The sequence below is a fragment of the Eulemur rufifrons genome, chromosome 8, assembly GCF_041146395.1.
Source record: "Eulemur rufifrons isolate Redbay chromosome 8, OSU_ERuf_1, whole genome shotgun sequence".
NCBI lineage: Eukaryota > Metazoa > Chordata > Mammalia > Primates > Lemuridae > Eulemur > Eulemur rufifrons.
The window spans coordinates 95,986,191-96,006,130 of NC_090990.1; the positions used below are offsets into that span (position 1 = coordinate 95,986,191).

The window sequence follows — 19,940 nt, forward strand, 5'->3', positions numbered from 1 at the left end:
GGGGGAAATCACTGAGCACCAGGAAAGAGAATTTTTGGGAGAGGGCAGGTTATACCCTGGACACTGAGGTACCCTCTTCCCCCTTAGGCCTGACACCTTAGGTACGGGCAGGGTCTCCTGATTAGCCTTAAAGTCAGCCCGGTTGCAGAGGCCAGCGATTCGGGCCAGGGTAAACCAGGTATCTGAGCCCTTGGCAAATATTCTCCCTAGGGAGAAAGAATGGAAGAATTGTGAGCAGGGGATAAGAGAGTTTAAAGCAAGGGATTATTCACATCCTGTTTCATACCCAAGTACTTCACAGAGGCAACGCTTCCTTTCCTCTATACCTCCCTTTTCTCTGCTCCGCTTTCAGGCTCTCTTCTCTTTGTCTGGACTCACCATTCTCTCTCAGCTCACTCATCACATTCCCCAAATCCCTCCACTGCTGTTCCACCAATACCACTAGTCACCAATCTGATCTTCGCTGGTGTCGGCCTCATACACGGTCCTATCAAACCATAAGTGGGCGACCGTCATGCGGTTCTGGGTGAGGGTGCCCGTCTTGTCCGAGCAGATGGTGGACGTGGAGCCCAGCGTCTCCACCGCCTCCAGGTTCTTCACCAGGCAGTTCTTTCGCGCCATGCGCTTGGCTGTCAAGGTCAGGCACACCTAAAGCCAAGAAGAGGGAAGAGGATAAATGGGAGAGACGGACTGTTTGCATTTTGGAAATTTGGTCATTTTTATTGCTATTTTAATTTTTTGTACTTATTTCCCTTTTGTTCCCACCTACTCTTTAGAATTCCATCTGTGGCTGTTGTGTTTGTGCTTTATGGCAAGAGTTTCAAAAAGAATATTTTCCTTTACCAGGGTATCAGAGAATGATCTGCCTTCTTCCCTTGAAATTTTCCTCTCCCCCAGGATCCTCTTTATCTTTCCTATTCAGCAGCCTCTTTTCTACTCAAGTTCAGGCCACACCTCTTTCTCAAGTCCAGTCCCAGGGACCACAGACAGCTAATCTTTTATTGTGGTATAAGATGCTGTGTGGGGGCGGGGCACGGTGGCTCTCGCCTGGAATCCTAGCCCTCTGGGAGGCCGAGGTGGGAGGATCGCTTGAGCTGAGTTCGAGACCAGCCTTAGCAGGAGTGAGACCCTGTCTCTACTAAAAATAGAAAAATTAGCCAGGCATGGTGATGAGTGCCTGTAGTCCCAGCTACTCGGGAGGCTGAGGCAGGAGCCCAGGAGTTTGAGGTTGCTGTGAGCTAGGCTGATGCCACTGCACTCTACTCAGGGCAATGGAGCGAGACTCTGTCTTGGAAAAAAAATGCTATGTGAGGGGTGGGGGGGGGTGTTGTACCAGTAGTTTAAATAAAGAATGGGGAACAGTTAATGATGATGTTGTAAGGAATTTCACAGCACTGAAAAGGACTTGAGAAATTATTTAAGCCAAAAGATTTTTGTTGATCGTAAATTCAGGGTAAGCCAGGTATATAGCAAGGTTGTTTTAAAAGCTAATGAATTCTTAGGCTGTGATTATGTGAGTATGGAATTCTAATGGTAGGATTAGGGGTTATAATTTATTTACATAATTATCACTGGTCCTAATGTTTTCATGCTAGTCCAAACATACCCTGAGCATTATTCTCATTTCTATGTTAAGAAGAATATTGATAAACTGGAGCATACCCCAAACAGGTGATCAGCAAGACAAGCAGTCTGAAGACCGTGCCACAGGAAGAATGGCTAAGGGAAAGGGTATCATTTCACCTTCTACCCAGAGAGTTTGAGGGGACTTCACAGCAACCATCAGAAAGCTAAAGGGCTAGTCCGTAGAAGAGAAAGAATTGACTTATTTTATGTCTATTCAACTGGCAAAACTAGGACCAAACAGGGAATCATATTTCTGCTCAACACAATGAAATTTAACTAGAGCAATCCAACAATGAAATGAACCGAGACATAAAGGACTGGGCTTCCCACTCCTTATTATTCCCACTAGAAATCATAGTCATCTTCCTTGGATTTTTTCGAGCAGCATCTCAAACCTTTTTGCCACCAGGGACTGGTTTAATGGAAGACAATTTTTCCAGGGACTGGGGAGTGGGGAAGGAGAGGCGGAGCTTAGGTGGTGACGCAAGTGATGGGAAGGGCTGTAAATACAGAAATACATATGAAACTTCCACTGGCCCTTGCCCAGCGGGTACTGGTCCGCCCTGAGGGTTGGGGACAGCAGTTTTAGAGAATATTCAGCATGGGTTGAAAGGTTGAATTTATGTGACCTTTGACATCCTTTCCAGTAAGATTCTATAATTCTAAATTAATCTTCCTCTATAAGCTGATGAATAAATTGAGGCCTGGAGATGTTAAGTGATTTGGACAAGTTCACCAAACAGTGCAGCCAGAACTAGAACTCACTCCTGGTGACTTATAATCCAATGTTTTTTCCGTCAAAACTTCCTTCCTATCTCATTGAAGAGAAAGAGAAAGCCCCAGAAAATATGGGCAGAGGAAGTCAATGTAATATTGGGAGCTAAATTATCTTTGACACCTGTATACATGCAGGAATATTCTGCATTTGAGAGGTTCAACAACAAAAGAGACACAAGTGATTTCATTTCCCTGGGGTGGTTTGTCCTAAGGCCATCTTCAACCCTGTCTACTCACAGTGACAGTGGCCAATAGCCCCTCAGGCACATTGGCCACAATGATGCCAATAAGAAAAATGACAGCCTCCAGCCAGCCATAGCCCAAGATAAGTGAGAGCCCAAAAAAAGTGACACCGAGGAAGATGGCCACCGCAGTGATCAGATGGATGAAGTGTTCAATCTCAGCAGCAATGGGGGTCTTGCCAACTGTCAGGCCCGATGTCAGGGTGGCAATTCTGCCCATCACTGTGTCGTCTCCTGTTGCAATCACGATACCCCGGGCTGTTCCTGTGGATGAAAGGGGAAAGAACAATGTGATATTGTGACATAATAAGAAGTGTATATATTGGTCTCTGTCCTTAGTTCCTGACATAGAGCTCCTGAAATCCTTGAAGATAGGGGTGCTAGGAGAATCTCTTGTTCTAATGTTTGATCTTTGACCCAGGTTCCTAACAAAGATCTCCCAAGACCTTTATAATTCCCTAAGTGATAGGAATGTCTGACACGGAACTCCTATCCCTGTGCGATAGGAGGATCTTTGCCCTAATGAGGTAATTCTTGGTGGGTTCCTGGACAGCCACACTATGGGGGTTGGTTGCCAGGGGAGCAAAGTGTGGGATTAGAGAGCTAGGATGTTCAGCACCACCCCCTGACCTCTGGAGAGGGGAGAGGAGCCGAAGGTTGAGCTGATCACCAATGGCCAATAATGTAATCAACCATGCCTATGTAATGAAGCCTGCATGATAAACCCAAAGGACTGGGTTTGAAGAGCTTCTGGGTGGATGACCATGTGGAGGTGCCCAAGGGTAGCCACCCGGACTGGAGAGGGCATGGAAGCTCCTCCACACCCCTTCCCACATGCATTGCCCTATGCCCTTCCATCTGGCTGTTCATTGGTATCCTTTATAGTAACTGGGTAAATGTAAGTAAAGTGTTTTCCTGAGTTCTGTGAGCTATCCTAGCAAATTAACCAAACCCAAGGAAAGGGCTGTGGGAACCCTGATTTACAGATGGTCAGTCAGAAGTATAGGTCACAACCTCAGACTTGCAACTGGTGTCTGAAGTTGGGGGCAGTCTTGCGGGACTGAGTCCTCAACCTGTGGGATCTGATGCTATCTCCAGGTAGATAGTGTAAGAACTGAATTAAATTATAGGACACCCAGTTGGTGTCTTCTGGGGAATTGGTTGTTGGTGGGAGAAATCCTCACGCATGTTGGACACAAGTGTTCTGTGGTCAGAGTGACTTTAGAGAGAGAGAAAAACAGAAACTGTTTTTGTTATTTTTTATCAGACATAGTCACTCAAGACATGTCAAGTCTGAGTTGGAAAGCCTGTTGGGTTTGGGTCCTACAAAGAGAAAACTGTCAATGGTCAAAAACAAATTGGAAACTCAAGGCCCTCTGGGAGGTCATTATGTTCTATTCTCCTTATATTTAGTTTATACAAATAAAGGTCTCCTAGTCTGAAAAATCTCTGAAGAGATTTCACAGTTCTCCAGAGACACCTAATTGTATTGCTAATTGTCTTCACTGTCAAGAAAGCCTTCATTACACTTAATCCAATATCTTCTATTGCTTGTATATTTCTTGCTTTGCCCTCAGCAGCTGAGTAGTTTCTAGATCCCCATGAATAGTGGTTACCCGTCTGGTAGAATCCTATGTGCCAACATCTGTTTATCCTCTAACCCAGTAGTTCTCAAATGGAGGCAATTCCCACCCTGCCCCCCAACTCCTAGGGACATTTGGCAATGTTTGGTGACATTTTTCGTTATCACAATGGGGTTGGAAGAAGGCTGCTACTGGCATCTAGTAGGTGGAAGCCAGGGATGCTACTAAGCATCCTACAATGCACAGCACAGCCCTCCCCTCCCCCCACAGCAAAGAATTATCCAGCCCCAAATGTCAGGAGTTGAGAAAGCCTGCTTTAACCTGAGCCCCCTCCCTGCCTTGCTGGCTGGAGTCAGTCTGACCTCTGCTGGGTAGCACAGGCCATAACAGCTGGGCTCCTGAGCTTGCCAAGGTCCTGCTTTTCTCTCCAGTAGCACCACCCCCTGAGTCAGAAGGGCAGCCTGGACATCATGTTTGGCTTTACACATGTATGACACTGGCCACTTATCTACATGGCTTGAAATGAGCTGCACGACAAGACTCTTTGCTTAAAATAATTCTTCTTGCTTTACCATAATGATTGAAATTTCTACCATTAAAGTCAGAGAATCAGTCAAAAAAAAAAAAAAAAAAGCAACATACAGGAATAGCGCTTATTCTAAAAGCAGAAAGACTCAGGGCTGGAAGTTCAACATTCCACATTATTAACTCTTTTCCCTAGGGAAACTTACTTAAAATCCCTAGAACTCAGGCTACCTCATCTTTAAAATGGGATGAAAGCACCTACAAAACTGTGAGAATTAAATGTTTGTAAAAGAAGAGGATTGGGCACAGAGTGGGCGCCCAAATATTAGTTTCTTTCTTCTCTTCATTTAGACAAGTTTAGGGTCTCCAGAAGGACCAATATAAAATCATACATGTGACCTAGGAGGGGCAGCTCTAATCTTTCCGCTCCCAAGAACATTGTAGCATAGAGCAGTTGGTGGTCTCCATTTCTAAGGTCAGCTACAGCTCTATGAGTCTGAGAGCAGGGTCCTACTCATACAGCAGACAGGTCAGGTCCATGTTTTTGTGGAGAAGGAATTCTAGAAAGGTTCACAGTATGAAGAACTCTATAGATGAGCTTCAAACTGGTTGCCACAGGCATCCATTGGACCTTATGGAAAGAAGATACAAAAATACTAGAGAGATGCTGAAAGGGTTTCATGGTTTTGGTGGGGTGGGAGGGTGAGTAGAGAGTATGGTGTCATCTATACCTATCTTTTGCCACGGTTTAGTCCCGTTCTTCATTTTTATTCCTTCTGCTATGGTTTCCTCATGCCTGGAGACAGGGAATACCTAATCCCAATATGTCTAGAGACGGGGTATGTTGACATCAACCTATTAAAGGTTGAAAAGGCCAAACATCCCACATCCCAGGCCAAACTGGCTCCTTTATACACCTTCCATATATTGCCAGAGAAATAGCTTAGGCTCCCTTGACAACACATGAGAACTCAAAGAGAGATGTTTGAACCACAGCCTCATCAAGGTCCACAGTGATGAGGGCTGGGAGGCAAGGGTAAAGGTTAAAGTTGTGCTACTAGTTTGTAAATTGCAGAGAAATGTTTCAATTCAACAGTCAAGAGCTCCTTCAACTTAGTCCCACACTCTTGGCCACATCTTGGCTTCCATTAGTCTCATATAAAACCCTTTTCCACCTAAACAGACCCTTGTTTCCCTGATGGAATGCCACCAACCACTTTCCCCCATTCCCATTATCTGAAGTATATACTGAGCTGGTGAAAAACCTACTTTGGAAGAGCAAATCTTGGCAAATTTCTTCCTAAAATCTAATATGAATAGTAGAAATCTAGTGTCTTTGGAGAAAGTTCACCAACTTGCATCTTTCTGTCCAATCGATTTTTTAAAAATTATTTTAATATGTATATTTTATTTTCCAGCTGGATTCTTTATGATAATCTATCCAATCTTAACATTACTCTTATCCTTTAAGGCATTTTCAAATTAAATACTTTGATTACCAGAGAAGTCATTAGCAATCTTTTAGTGCAGAACAGGGTCTGCAGAAAAAGCATGGACTTTGGAGACAGACCTGCTTTAACATCCCTGACTTTATCTTTTCTGTTGAGTTGTACTCTTGGGCACAGCACTTAATTTCTTTGAACCTGAGTCTTTCATATGTAAAATAGGGATAATTTTACATATCCCTATCACAACATGGTACAGCTTTGTGAGACTCAGAGAAATAATATCTATCGTGCTTGACACATCTATCTATCTATGCATTCAATAAAAAATATCTATTTCTATATACTCAAAAATTTATTCTTAAGCATGAATAATGGTTTTTCAAGTGTGTTTCAGGGAGTCTTCAGGCCTCCTTAAACGGAAAGGGCAAAAGAGATTGACATAGTGATATTGAGTCCCTTATTATCTGTTTTTTTGTTTGTTTGTTGTAGAGACAGATTCTCCCTCTGTCACCCAGGCTGGAATGCCGTGCCACAATCATAGCTCACTGCAGCCTCAAACATCTGGGCTCAAGCAATTGTTCCACCTCAGTCTCCTGAGTATCTGGGACTACAGGGGCACACTACTATGCCTGGATATATATATATATATATATATATATATATATATATATACACATACACACATTTGGTAGAGATGGGCTCTTGCTATGTTGCCCAGGCTGGTCTCAAACTCCTGGCCTCAAGCAATCCTCCCTCCTTGCCCCCCTAAAGCACTGGGATTACGCTGTTAGTCACCACACCCGGCCCCTTGATATCACTTTGGCCAGAAGCACCTCCCCGTTAAATGATGTTCTAGGTTCTGGGAGCAAAGCCAAAGTTTGAGTGGCAAAGTCTAAGTGGCATCTCTGGTAAATCCAATTTCCAATGCCAATATCCTCTCTTGGAGAGAGGACTAGTTAGAAGTTTGGGTTTACCTTAGGAAAAGAATGACCTAGCAGGGCTGAATAATTTTCCTATGATCTGTGCCATTTTCAGCTCATAGAGCATAGTCCATTCACTCTCTAGAATAATAGCTAACAATTATAGGTCACTTACAATGTATTAGGCCTTGTGCCGAACATTTTATACATATTATCTCAAGCCACACAAAAATCTATTGGGTAACAACTTTTAGTATCATCATTGCGCAAATGTGGAAATGGTGGCTTTGACCTTTCACCAAATGACATACAGCTCATGGGTGACGGAGAACATAGACTATTTACTAGCTCTTACCTACCCCACTAGCTTTAGAAGATAGTCATTGAAATCTTTCTGTTTTGGTCCATACTTTTGAATCTATGCTACTTATGATGCGATATTCACCTTCCACACAGTTGGTGGAAAAGAAGCAGATGTTTCGGGTCTCCAGAGGGTTCTCATGGGTGAAATCAGGGGAGCGGGACTGGGGCTCTGACTCCCCAGTCAAGGATGAGTTGTCTACCTGGTATGGGAGAAAGGATGGGTCATAAGGTGAGCATGGGAAAAAAGGCAGATTCATTTATAAAGACAACATATCTTTATCTGTCACCACCATCACTACATACAGAGAGAAGCAAATTTACACACCACCACGTTGTTGTTGCCAACAAATTTGCACTTGTAACTTCTCAAAGTTCTGAATAGGTCCCTACTGTGCCTCAAGACCATGCTTGGCATGGTCCCATAGCTTTCCACATCCCCTCACCTTACATCCTTGTGCAGAGATAAGCCGGAGGTCAGCAGGGATTCTGTCTCCACCCTTCACTTCGACCAGGTCTCCCAACACCACGTCTTCCACATTAATCTGCATTTTCTCTCCACCTCGAATTACCAGAGCTTGCTATGGGAGGATAGTGCAGGGTCATTTCCAACACTTTCTGCTTCCCCCATCCTACTCCTAGCCTATACTCCCCTATTCCTTGTCTCCTTCCTTCTTACTCCCCTTTCTTACTGTCACCCACCACATCATTCTTGAAGGTGTCTTTGGTAGACTGCAAATTCCTACCGTTGATGTCTGCAGGGCCCTTTGCAATGTAACTTTGGTGCTGTTCAGATTAAAAGGTGGGAGTCTATCTCTCCACCCCTGAGCCCTAAGCTTGGCCATGGGATTTGCTTTGGACCATAGAACATTAGCAAATGTGATGTGAGCAGAGGTTTAAAAAGTGCTTTCATGTTGAGGCTTGCCCTGTTGTTGTTGGGAATGCCTCTGCTACCATGTGAACAAACTGAAGCTAGCCTCCTGGAAGAAGAGAGATCAAGAAGAGAAGGCCCCAGCTGTCTCAGTCATCTCAGCTGAGGCCCCAGACCTGTGAATGAAGTTGTCTCTGACCATCCAGCATCAACTCAGCTCAGCCCAGGCCAGAACAACAGCCCAGCCAGAGAACTGTGAGAAAGAGGATGTTTGTTGTTTTAAGCCACTGAGCTTTGAGGTGTTTTGTTAGGCAGCAAAAGCTAACTGATAATCTCCAAGCTCCTAGTTCAAAACCACCAGAACACTTTGTCCCAAAACTCTTGCCTAAGGAAAGAATTAGGTTATTTTGATACCAAAGGAGGAAGAAAATCCTGGGCTATAATGCTAGATGTGATCATTGGTAAACTGTGGAGCATCTTCCTTTCCAAGTTTCCAGCCTAAGAACCCTTATACTGTCATATTTCTTCCAGGTACCTTTAAAAAACATTTAATTGAAAAATAATTTTAAACTTTCAGAAAAGTTGCCAGAATAAAAATAGTACCAAAAACATCTTTATAACCTCTACCCAGATTCGACTATTAACATTTCACCCTATTTGTTTTATCATTTGTTCTCTGTTTCTATGTGTGTATAATTTTTCCCCTGAACTATTTGAGAGTAAGTTACACACATCATGATCTTTTATCCTAAATATTTCAGTGTGCATTTCCCAAGAATAAGATATTCTCTTAAACACAATACAGTTATCAATTTCAGTAAGTTTCACATTGATATACTACTTTACCGTCCGTATTCCAGTTTTGTCAATTGACCCAATATATTCTGTAAAGCATTACTTTCCCCTCTGACACAGAATAAGGTCCAGGGCCAGGTACTACAGTTAGTTTTCATGTCCCTTTAGCCTCCTTTGATCTGGAGCATTCCCACAGCTGTTTTTTGTCTTTAATGTCATCGACATTGGAAGAATCCAGCCTCCCCACCAACACTTGCCTTTCTAAACAATAGAATGTTCTCATTTGAGGTTTGTATGGTGTTTCCTCATTAGATTCAGATTATTCCCTCCAGACCAGACTACTTCATAGGTTATGTTGTGTCTTTGTCAGGGTTTCACAGCTTTTCTGGGCACTTTTAAGGCCTTATCACCAGCCTCACTCAGCTCACTCATTGTAGGATATAATTCTCTACGGGAATTTGTAGTTGTGTATTAGGCTACGTTCTACACCTCCTCTCACTAGACCCTCCCACACCAACCCTACCTGCGGCACCATGTTCTTAAAAGACTCCATGATCTTGGAGCTCTTGGCCTCCTGGTAGTAGGAGAAGCAGCCAGTGATGATCACCACGACAGATAGTACAATTCCCAGGTACAGCTAGGGTGGGGAAAGAAAGCGTTTGTCAGTGGGTCCATCTCTTCCTCTTCATCCTCAGAAAATCATCTTGCAAGGGTAACAGCAGTTTCTCTGGGCATAAGAAACCATAGGACTGAGTTGGCAAGCAGAGGGGGTTGAGAAGAATCTGAGATTGGGCCAGCACTCTTGGCTTCCTGGTGAAGGAACCCTGAGCTGTGGTGAGCTGTCAGCAAAATCCCAAGTCAGAGAAGACCTATATCTTTCTTTCCAGGAAGGCTGTTCATGGGGTGGGGAGTGGACGGTGAGGGGGGCCAGGAGGAAGGAGATGAAGAGGTTAAAATTGTGGGGAAGAGAAAGAGACTGAAAAATGCTCTGATGATCAGTTGAGAAGATCATCAAAGGAGAGCAAGTTTCTGGGGGAAATACTGTATCACAGGGAGCAGAGGGGAACCAGGATGGACCAAGGGCTCTCTTAGAAAGTGATGGGAATATTAGGGATTTGGGCCAGAGGACTTCAGAGCCAGAGGACTGCTGAGCAGAAGAGCAACGGGCTGAGCAGAGACTGGGCTGCCAGTATTAGTTGAAAAGACTCACATTGTCTTTCATAGCATCCTCATGGAAATACTTCTGGATGCCATAGGCTATGAAGCAGAGACCAGCACCAGTCCATAGTAGGAGGGAGAAGCCACCAAACAGTTGTTTACAGAATTTGATCCATTCTGGAGTGGTCGGTGGTGGGGTAAGTGTATTCGGTCCATCTCGAATCAGGATTTCCTTTGCCTTTTGGGGGCTATGGCCCTGTGTGGAGAAGAAATAGGGATAGATAGAGAGTTGTGAAAAGAGAAGCAGCTATAGCAAAGGGAACCTACCGTTTACAGCCCCAGGATGTGTCTAAAGACCAAAGAAACTCTCTGAATGTCAGTCTGGAAGTTCTTCCTAGATAAGGTGGAATTTAAAATTTGCATTATAGAAGGGATATCATATAGCATTCTTAAATAGGAAGAGTTTTTGTTTGTTTGTTTATGGATTGATTCACACACCTTTTTGAACTTGAGCACCTCTCTTGAGACCTGGTACTGTGGTAAGGTGCTGAGGCTACCAACATGAATAACAATAGTCCCTATCCTTAAGGAATACTAGTGGGGAGATGAATATAGACAGATAATTATAATGTGCAGGGCGAATGTAATGATGATATAACACATAATGTTGATAACATATTGACACCCACACTTTGACTCTCCAACTTAGAGGGAATAAGATCTAGTGTTTGGTAGCATAATAGGGTGACTAGAGTTAACAATAATTGGCCGGGGGTGGTGACTCAGGCCTGTAATCCTAGCACTCTGGGAGGCAGAGGTGGGAAGATTGCTTGAGCTCAGGAGTTTGAGACCAGCCTGAGCAAGAGCGAGACCCCATATCTACTAAAAATAGTAAAAATTAGCTGGATGTGGTGGTGCACGCCTGTATAGCCCCAGCTACTTGGGAGGCTGAGGCAAGAGGATAGCTTGAACCCAGGAGTTTGAGGTTGCCGTGAGCTAGGCTGCCACCATGGCACTCTAGCCTGGGCAACAGAGTGAGCCTGTCTCAAAAAACAAACAAACAAATCCCAATAATTGATTGTATATTTCAAAATAACTAGAGGAACGGATTTGGAATGTTCCCACCACAAATAAATGATAAATGTTTGAGGTGATGGATAGCCCAATTACCCTAATTTGATCATTACACATTGTATGCTTATGTCAAAATATCACATGTACCCCATAAATATGTATAATAATTATGTATCCATAAAAATTTTAAACATATGGGCTGGCTCACGTCTGTAATCTCAGCACTTTGGGAGGCCAAGGTGAGACAATCGCTGAGGCCAGGAGTTTAAGACCAGCCTGGGCAATCTAGTGGGACCTTGCCTCTACAGTTAAAAAAAAAAAGCAATAGAAAAAAAAAACAACTAAAGACATGAATGCATAAATTCTCATTCTAGTCTTGTGCACAGCTTATGTACTTTTTCCTTTAAATGAAACTGATAGTGGAATAGAACCTACCAATTCCCATTGGCCTCTTCCCAACCTCCCCCGAAACACCCAAGGAGTCCTGAGATTCTTTCAGGGGGTCTGCAAGATCAGTTTTCCTACTCACAGTAAACCATCACTTGCCCTTTTTCACTCTCATTCTCTTAAGAGTGTATGGTAGAATTTTCCAAAGACTATATGACACAATACTACACAGGAAAGTATGAGAATCCAGCTATCTTCTATTAAAAAGCTAGACATTTAAGAGGTTTACAAAAATGCAAGATGCTACTAATTTTTTTTGTTTTGAAAAATATAGTTATCTGTCAAATATATTATTTATGCTAACATATAATGAGTTTATTCTTGTTATTTTTAAACAAGTTGGGAAATACTTTTCAAATTTCTCAATTTTAGTTTTTAATATGGTAAATATGGATAGATGTAACTGACATAAGCAAAAGCTCTTTTGGATCCTTGATAAAAGATGAGTGTCAAGGGGTCCTAAGGAGAAGCAACTTGAGAAGCACTGCCCTAAACCATCCTTCATCTCTTATCTAGCTCAACTTTCTTTGGGGTCGTTACCATTGTCATCTTTTTCTAGGTAATGTCCTGTGGACCTTGTCCAGGCAGAGGGTGGAAGGTAAAACTTTGGGCTTGAAGTTAGGGGGCTTGATTTCTAGCTCTACTTTTGTCCTGGCAGCCTCAAAGTCAGAGTCGGAGACCCTCTGCCTCCCTCAGGGAGATCCTTACTCACCTTTGTCAGGTCCACGGAATACTTGGCACTCAGCTCTTCCAAAGTTAATTTGTGATCATCCTGAGGGGACAATAGAGTCACTGAGGGAGAGGCGGTGACCCCAGGTCATTTCCAGGGAAAGAGGGAGAAACATCCTGGAGGAGGGAGATGGCTTTGGCCTGGGTGGTTAATTCTCAAGGGAAGATGTTAAAAGACATTTAAGTTGAAGGTTGAGCAGTGTTTTCAGAGGGCAATGTGTCAGCACCCATTTGGGGTGTTCTTACCATGACCACTTCCTTCTTCAGTTCCTCCATGTCTCCCTTTTTATTTTTCCTCTTCCTCTTTTTTTGCTTACTAGATTTATGCCCTCCTTCAGGTCTTGGGCTTGGGTCCTGTGCTTGAGGAGTCATCGTTCCTTTTTGCCCCCCGGGGTCCATAGGTATTCTTGGATATAGCTGACGCAGCTCAGCTGGTGGGAAGAAAGCCAAGAGAGTGAGGGGGAGTGGGGGAAGCTGGAGGAAAGAGGGGGAGAAAAGAGGGGAGGAGAAGGAAGCAGGGCAGAGGGAGAGGGCGGGTCAGGTGGTAGAGGTGCAAAAGGGGGAGGGGAGGAGGAAGAGTCTGGAGTGAGGAGTGAGGGATGAGAAGAACCTGGGGCTGAAGAGCCAGGGCCTCAGGAAACAAGAGGAAAAGGCATGCCTAAGCGATGAAGATGCCACAGGGTGCTCGGCAGGTGTCAAATGCAGTGGGAGCCAGGAGGCAAAGTGAGCAGCAGGGGCGCTGGGAGCCCCCCCAGCCCCGGGCCCTGTGATTGCCATGGCAACCACCCAGGTCTGGCCTCACAAAGGCCTCATGAAAGTTCTAACCAAGAGTCCAGAAGTCTCAGTCTTTGGTTTTGAGGATCACTGGAGCAGGCACTACTGCAGAGAGAATTTCAGTCTGAGGACAAAACTAGAACAAGGCCCTTGTGTAGTCCTGCGGACTTCTGAGGCTTAGAGGTACCCCAGATAGCTGGCAAAAAATAAAGCAGGTACTCTGTGTGTGAGCGTGCTTTTTAGTGAGGCACACTTCTGCACCAACGTTGTGTTAGATCTTTTCATCTTAGGAGATCAGCTAGCAGAATAGATCAGATCTCCGGCTTTGGAATCGGTCCTGGGTTTGAGTCCTGGCTCCTCAGCTTGCCAGCTCTGTGGCTTTGGACAAGTTCCTAACCTCTCCGTACCTCTCTTTTCTTATCTGTAAAGGGGGTACTGTCTACCTTGTAAGGTGGCCAGAGTAAGAATTAAAGTGAGGTGCTCTACATAAAGCACAGTGTCTGACATATATAGTATGTGTGCAATAAATAGCTTGAATTCAGTATTAGTAGTTTTATTTGTGGCTTAATGTGCAGCTCTTCTCAGTGAGAGTAGAAGTATGCTTTTCCATGTGCCACCACTATATTTCTTCACTTTAAAATGATGTATTTTCTCTTCCACTCTCTCTGACATCTCACTAGGTGATTGGACTGTATTAACTGTGTATGTTTTACGTGTAAATTATACTCTACCTCTTTCCAAGAAGGATCTGAAGCATCTATCTATTTCCATCGATCATTTATGTATTTTTTTCAATCATACATGTCATAGACATTTTCCTTTTCTATTGTTTGATATTTATTTAATTTCATTTTGGTTGGGCATGCTTCCTTAAAAATATGATTATCTCTGAAAACATCCATCTTGATGCTGATGCAATCCTCCTTCAATATTCAGAAATAGAAATGTTCCCTTCCCAGCTAGGATAAATGATAGTCTATTTCTTTAATAGATTGGACTTTTCTTCTCTATTAAAAATGTATAAGATAAAAACTGAAGGTCCTACTATCCCTCCCTCCAGACTCAGAGTCCCCGCTGCTGAAGTTACTGCTATTAACAATGTGCTGTGTGTCCTTCCAGTCTTTTTTCTATGTTTATACAAAGAGATATCTAAAAGAGTTTATTTAAAAATTTTTGTACAATCATTCAACTCTCATTTATCAACCTGTCATGTACGTAAAACTTATTTCTTCAGTGGCTACCAGGCATTCTATATTCTGTCTTGAACATGATCTATTCTATCATTCCCCACTACAATGGATTTATAGGGTATTTTCAACCATTAAAAACATTGTTACAGTGTCATCCTTATATAGAGGTATCTTTAGGCCCTTAAGCTTCTATTTCTGTAGAATCAACTCCTATTGCTGAATCATAGGGTACACCCATTTAAAATCTTAAAAGACGCTGCCAATTGCTCTTTAAAAGAGCTTTATCCATAGATCTATATCCCAACAGCAAGATGCAAGAAGGTCCACTCTCCACACCTTTATTACACTGAATGACCTTGATCTTTTACATTTTTGCCATTATAGTTGGTGAACTTTGGTATCTAGTAGTTTTATTTTGCATTTCTTTATTGTCTATGTGAGCATTTTCTCTTATGTTTATTGGGTTTCTGGACTTTATATTTCTCTTTGTAAATTGTCATTTTTATCACTTGCCCAATTTTCCATTGTTTTCTTTTTTATATTGATTTGTAGGAACTTCTTGTCATGCACATTGCAAATATTTTCTCTTAGTCTTTGTGTTTAATGTAGATCACAAAATTCTTAAGAATGAGGTTAGAATTAATGTTAAAATTGCTAAGTTCATCTATACATCATCTATGTGACAACACTTAGCCTAAGCTTGCACAGGGGAGGTTCCCAAAAGCAACATTATGGAGATAAAATCAATTGAAATTATTTTTGGAAACTCCGTTCTGTTCTACAGAACTTAGCTCAAAAGTCCACCTGTTTGGAGAGGTCTTCACTGATTGCCAAATCCAAAGGAGCCCCTCCCATCCCAGCCCTCTGTCACTTGTGGTCTTCATAGCACTTTTCATCCTCTGAAATTATCCTATTTATCTGTTGACTTGTCTGGTTGGCTTATTGTCTTGTTGACTTGTTGTCTGATTCTCCATGACCCTAGGGACCTTTCCTGGCTTATTCATGGCTGTACACCTAACTCCTGAAATAGTGCTTGGCACAGAGCAGCTGGTCCACAAATAGTTCCTGAATTGATGTTGAATGAATGATGGGTCTTCAGGTTTGAGCTTAATGTTAAAAGGTTTTGAAAACTTCACTTTGGTCTGATATGTTTAAAACCCTTTGGGGTAAATATGCTAGCATCACAGTTATCTATTCATTTGCTTCATAATTACTTACAAAAAACTCTGAGATTCTTGCCTGATTACTCTTGCAGCTGAATGTCACAACCAACATGTCATGTTTTATAAAAATATAGTGAAGATTTTAATTGATATTGGATTGACTCTTTTATAGTAACTTATTTTTATCTTTACTACAGTCTGTCTTCCCAAATGGCAGTCAAGTTTAGCTTTCCATGTTATTCATGTTTTTCTTTATTTCTCTCATTGTGCTTTTAAATTTTCTTTAATAAATACAATATGCTGCACACACTAAATCTTGAGTGTAATTTGTTTTGGTTCTATTGTAAATAGAAGCTCCTTGTGCTATGTTTTCTGTCTTCCTAATATTTAGGGATACATTTGATTTCTAAAAACTGATACTTTGTACCCTGTTACTTTGAACTCATTGCTTCTTGGATTTGTTTGTTGTTGCTGCTGTTGCTTTGTTTTAGTTTAGTTTTTTGTTTTTTTTTTTTTTTTTTTAGACAAGGTCTTACTCTGTCACCCTGGCTACAGTGCAGTGGCGTCATCACAGCTCACAGCAACCTCAAACTCCTGGGCTCAAGCGATCCTCCTGCCTCAGCCTCCTGAGTAGCTGGGACTACAGGCGCATGCCACCACGCCCAGCTAATGTTTTCTATTTTTGGTAGAGACGGGGCCTCCCTCTTGCTCAGGCTGGTCTCGAACTCCTGACCTCAAGCAATCCTCCCACCTCAGCCTCCAAGACTGCTAGGATTACAGGTGTGAGCCACTGCACCCAGCCTAGTCATGTTCTTTATTTTAAAAGTTTTTATTTATTTAGACCTTTTAAATACAAACTCATTTAGGATTTCAAATGTTCTTGTTATCATTTCTGTTATAGTTACTGTTCTATTAATTTTCTAGACTTACCACATCTCTTCTTTTCTTCTTTGAACATAATTACATTTTCTGATATGCTTTTTCCTCCAAGATTTTAATTAGGAATAGATGTTGAATTTTTACTGATTGCCTTTTCAACATCTTTCGAAATGATTATGTAATCATTTTTCTAGTGAATGTTAGTTGTTAGTAACATTGTCCTTGTAATATACTGTCCTTGCATTCCATTATTTGGTAGTAGTCAAATTATTATCTACATTAATTATTAAATTTATCAAGAGTACTAGTCTCATAAAATAGTCTAGGAAACACAGAATTATTTTCTCTATTCTAGCACATTTTAAATAATATAAAGATATTCTTTGAGGAATTTTGAAAAAATTCTCCATTAGATCTACTGAAGCCAAGGATGTTTCTGAAAGAATTATTTTGTATTAAATGTCTTCCTTTGATATTGATCTAATCATTTTCTTCCTATTTTTTGCTGCATTCTTAGCATTATGAATATTTAGCATCTGTCTCTGATACAGTATCTCATTTCTTATTCTGTACGTAAAAAGAAAATACCATGTAAACCTTTCTGCCTAGGTCAGAAATTGGCCTTAGGTTCTCAAATTACATCCAATAGTAAGATTCTCTCCCCTTGCAGATTGTTGAATCTCTTTGGATCTTTTTTTTTAACCCCTTACTGTGTCTTTAAGATCATGTCTTCTCCCTTTCTCTGGTTCCAATCCATGGGTCCAGCTCTTACTGCTCGAATGCACACAGATTTCTGGCTGCCTTCACAGCCTCCCCGTCTGCTAGGCCACCGGGCTAAGCAGGCTCCCTCTGCGCCCACAAGCTTTCTGTTTCTGCTGGTGCAGAGTGTGGCATGGTGGTTAAGAGGGCCAGCCCTGGAGTCAGACTGACCTAGGTTTGAATCCTGCTTCTGATGCTTACTACCTTTGAAACTTTGAACACGTAATTTAACCTTTCTGAGCTTCGGTTTTCTCGTCTGTAAATTGGGGGTAGTCTCCATCTTACTGTGAGGATACTTTCAGTTATCCAATAAATATTTATTAATTGCCTAATGTGTGTTAGACGTTGTATTAGATGCTAAGGATAAAGATGTTGAACAAAAGAAAAAGAATCCCTGTCTTCATAGAACTTACTCTTGAGAAATCAAAGTAAATAAACAAACAAAAATATATATATTTGAATTATATGTATATAGTTTTATATATTACATCCCTCTATCTAAATTTGAGGTAGTAAATATTTATGAATAAAAGAGAATAGAGAAAGGGGTACCAGGAGTGTTATTTTATTTGAGGTGCTGAGTGAGGGCCTTCCTGGTGAGGTAATGTTTCAGCAGTGATCTGAATACAGTGAGGAAGCCAGGCATGTGCAAAACTCGGGGAAAAGTGATCCTGGCAGAGGGGCCATCAAGAATAAAGGTCTTGAGGTAGGATCCAAAAAGACTATACAAATGAAAGTTTGACATAGTTATGGCACAAACAGAGCTGCAGTTAATGCTCCTACAACCACTGCTGTCATCACCGCCACTCTTAGAGTCATAATAAAGAGGCCACAATATGGCCTGGGTGAGAACTGACTTCTGACCATTATTGTGAGATCCTTGTGTCGATTGTGAGAGCTGGTGTCTTCCTCTCTCCCGTCCCCAGACCCCCCTGGAGGAACGCATACCACCCTTCTATTTCTGGCACACAGCGTCCCTCCCTACTGCCTGTTACATTCTGTCTGTGAAGGTTTCTAATGGCTACTACTCAGGTGAATTTCCAGGATTGCATCCACGTTACCCCAATCCCTAAAGACAGCACCCAGAACAGGGCTCTGCATGCAGTACAGACTGTTATTAATAACTGGTGGTGGCCCTCAGGGCCCTCAGCCCATTGTCTCCTTCCCCCACCCCCTGTCAGGATGAGAGTGGCCTGATGTGGGTCTGGAACAGAAAAAGCAGAAGTGGTCCTGAGGATTTGGGCCCCCGTAGAATCACAGGCCCTCCCCTGTCCCGGACAAACCTTCGTGGCTTGTGCGGTGGGATCAGCCATGGGGAGGGAGGCCCCTACTATATTTTCTTCTAGGTTATTTTGCAACCAGACTTCTTCTCCTCTGGCTTTCTCCGCTGGCATCATCTGCTCCCAGATCACTCCCCTCCTATCCCTGACACTTGCCCTCTTTTTGTTGCTTAAGCCAGCAAGCCAAGTTCTGCCAAGTTCTGCCACAGCACACATCTCAATACCACACTTTAGGAGGGAGGCAAGTATAAAGTATAGAAATCTGAATTATGAAAGAGATTTCTTTTTTTCATAAAGAAATGAAACTTTATTATTTTCAAGTACATATGCAGTGCCTCAAACTAACATTTTACAAAAGGTCACCAGTAAAGACCCTGTAGATGTTTCTTTAACAAATACTTGAGCATTGATGATAATTAGCCCATGCATTCACTACTTCTAAATGGATATTTCTAAAGTGCCTGAAAGGTATTGTTTTAGATAGACTAAATATGCCACCCCAGCAATATTGTTTGTGCTCTTAATTTACTAAACAAATATCATTTTTTTGATTGTGCAAAGATAAACTTTTGTCCACAGGTAATAATCTCAAATTAATGGGGCCCAAGTTAACATGGTCTCCCATTTGGATTTCCAAGCCCAAGGCAATGATTCACTTCTAGGTACTTCTGATAAAGCAAAATTCCAGTGTAATGAAATAGTAGCCCTTGGGATTGTTTATGGGCCTGACCTAATGTTTGTCTTTTGTGCTTCCTTCCTTTCTGCCTTAGGTCTTCCATTTCCTTAGGTGTCTCTCTCTCTTGAGTTGCTCATCTAGGTCTCTGCACAGGGCATTCCCAGTGCCTTCTAAGCCAGGCTTAGAGAATGGGCAGAGCTGCTTGCAGAGAAAAAATGTTAGGGGGGGAGGAAGTAAAGGAAGTAAAGAAAGAAAAGTATCTCCCTTAGGAAACTGAAACCGACTCCCCATCTCAGGGGAAGAGGGCACAGTGATCATCAGTGTGAAGGACAGCCCTGCCACTTGAGGTCAAAGAAAAGTCTCCTAATATTTCCCTCTTGTTGTCCAAAGGTTCTGACCATGTTCATGACCTAAGCTGATTCTGCATGTCCCTGGAAGATGGTAAGGTTCTGGGAACTTCTCCACCCCAATTCCAGCCAATGGCCAGGGAATTCCTTTCTCAGGGCTGGCTTGGAAGTGCCTAGGAATGACGCAGGTTCATCAACATGGGCATGAGGGGGAAGGGAGTGGGAGGGGCTGGGAAAGAACTGGCAGCTATCCCCCTCGGAACAGCATGGAGCTTCCGAGGACCTAGTATTGCAAAGGGTGGGGTGTTCCTAAGCAC

The 19,940-nt window shown here is 42.5% G+C and overlaps 1 protein-coding gene across 1 annotated transcript in view; it reads right to left on the bottom strand.

The window, feature by feature from the left end:
* Positions 1-12,954, bottom strand: part of LOC138389845 (sodium/potassium-transporting ATPase subunit alpha-4) — a 30,528-nt gene extending 17,574 nt beyond the window's left edge. The window contains exons 1-9 of the mRNA XM_069478490.1: positions 12,802-12,954; positions 12,539-12,598; positions 10,358-10,561; positions 9,671-9,784; positions 7,928-8,062; positions 7,567-7,684; positions 2,641-2,909; positions 450-648; positions 97-206 (exon numbers count right to left, since the gene is read on the bottom strand). Coding sequence (XP_069334591.1) covers positions 97-206; positions 450-648; positions 2,641-2,909; positions 7,567-7,684; positions 7,928-8,062; positions 9,671-9,784; positions 10,358-10,561; positions 12,539-12,598; positions 12,802-12,954 — 1,362 coding nt within the window. The remainder of the gene's footprint in view (positions 1-96; positions 207-449; positions 649-2,640; positions 2,910-7,566; positions 7,685-7,927; positions 8,063-9,670; positions 9,785-10,357; positions 10,562-12,538; positions 12,599-12,801) is intronic.
* Between the last annotated feature and the right edge of the window lie 6,986 nt (positions 12,955-19,940).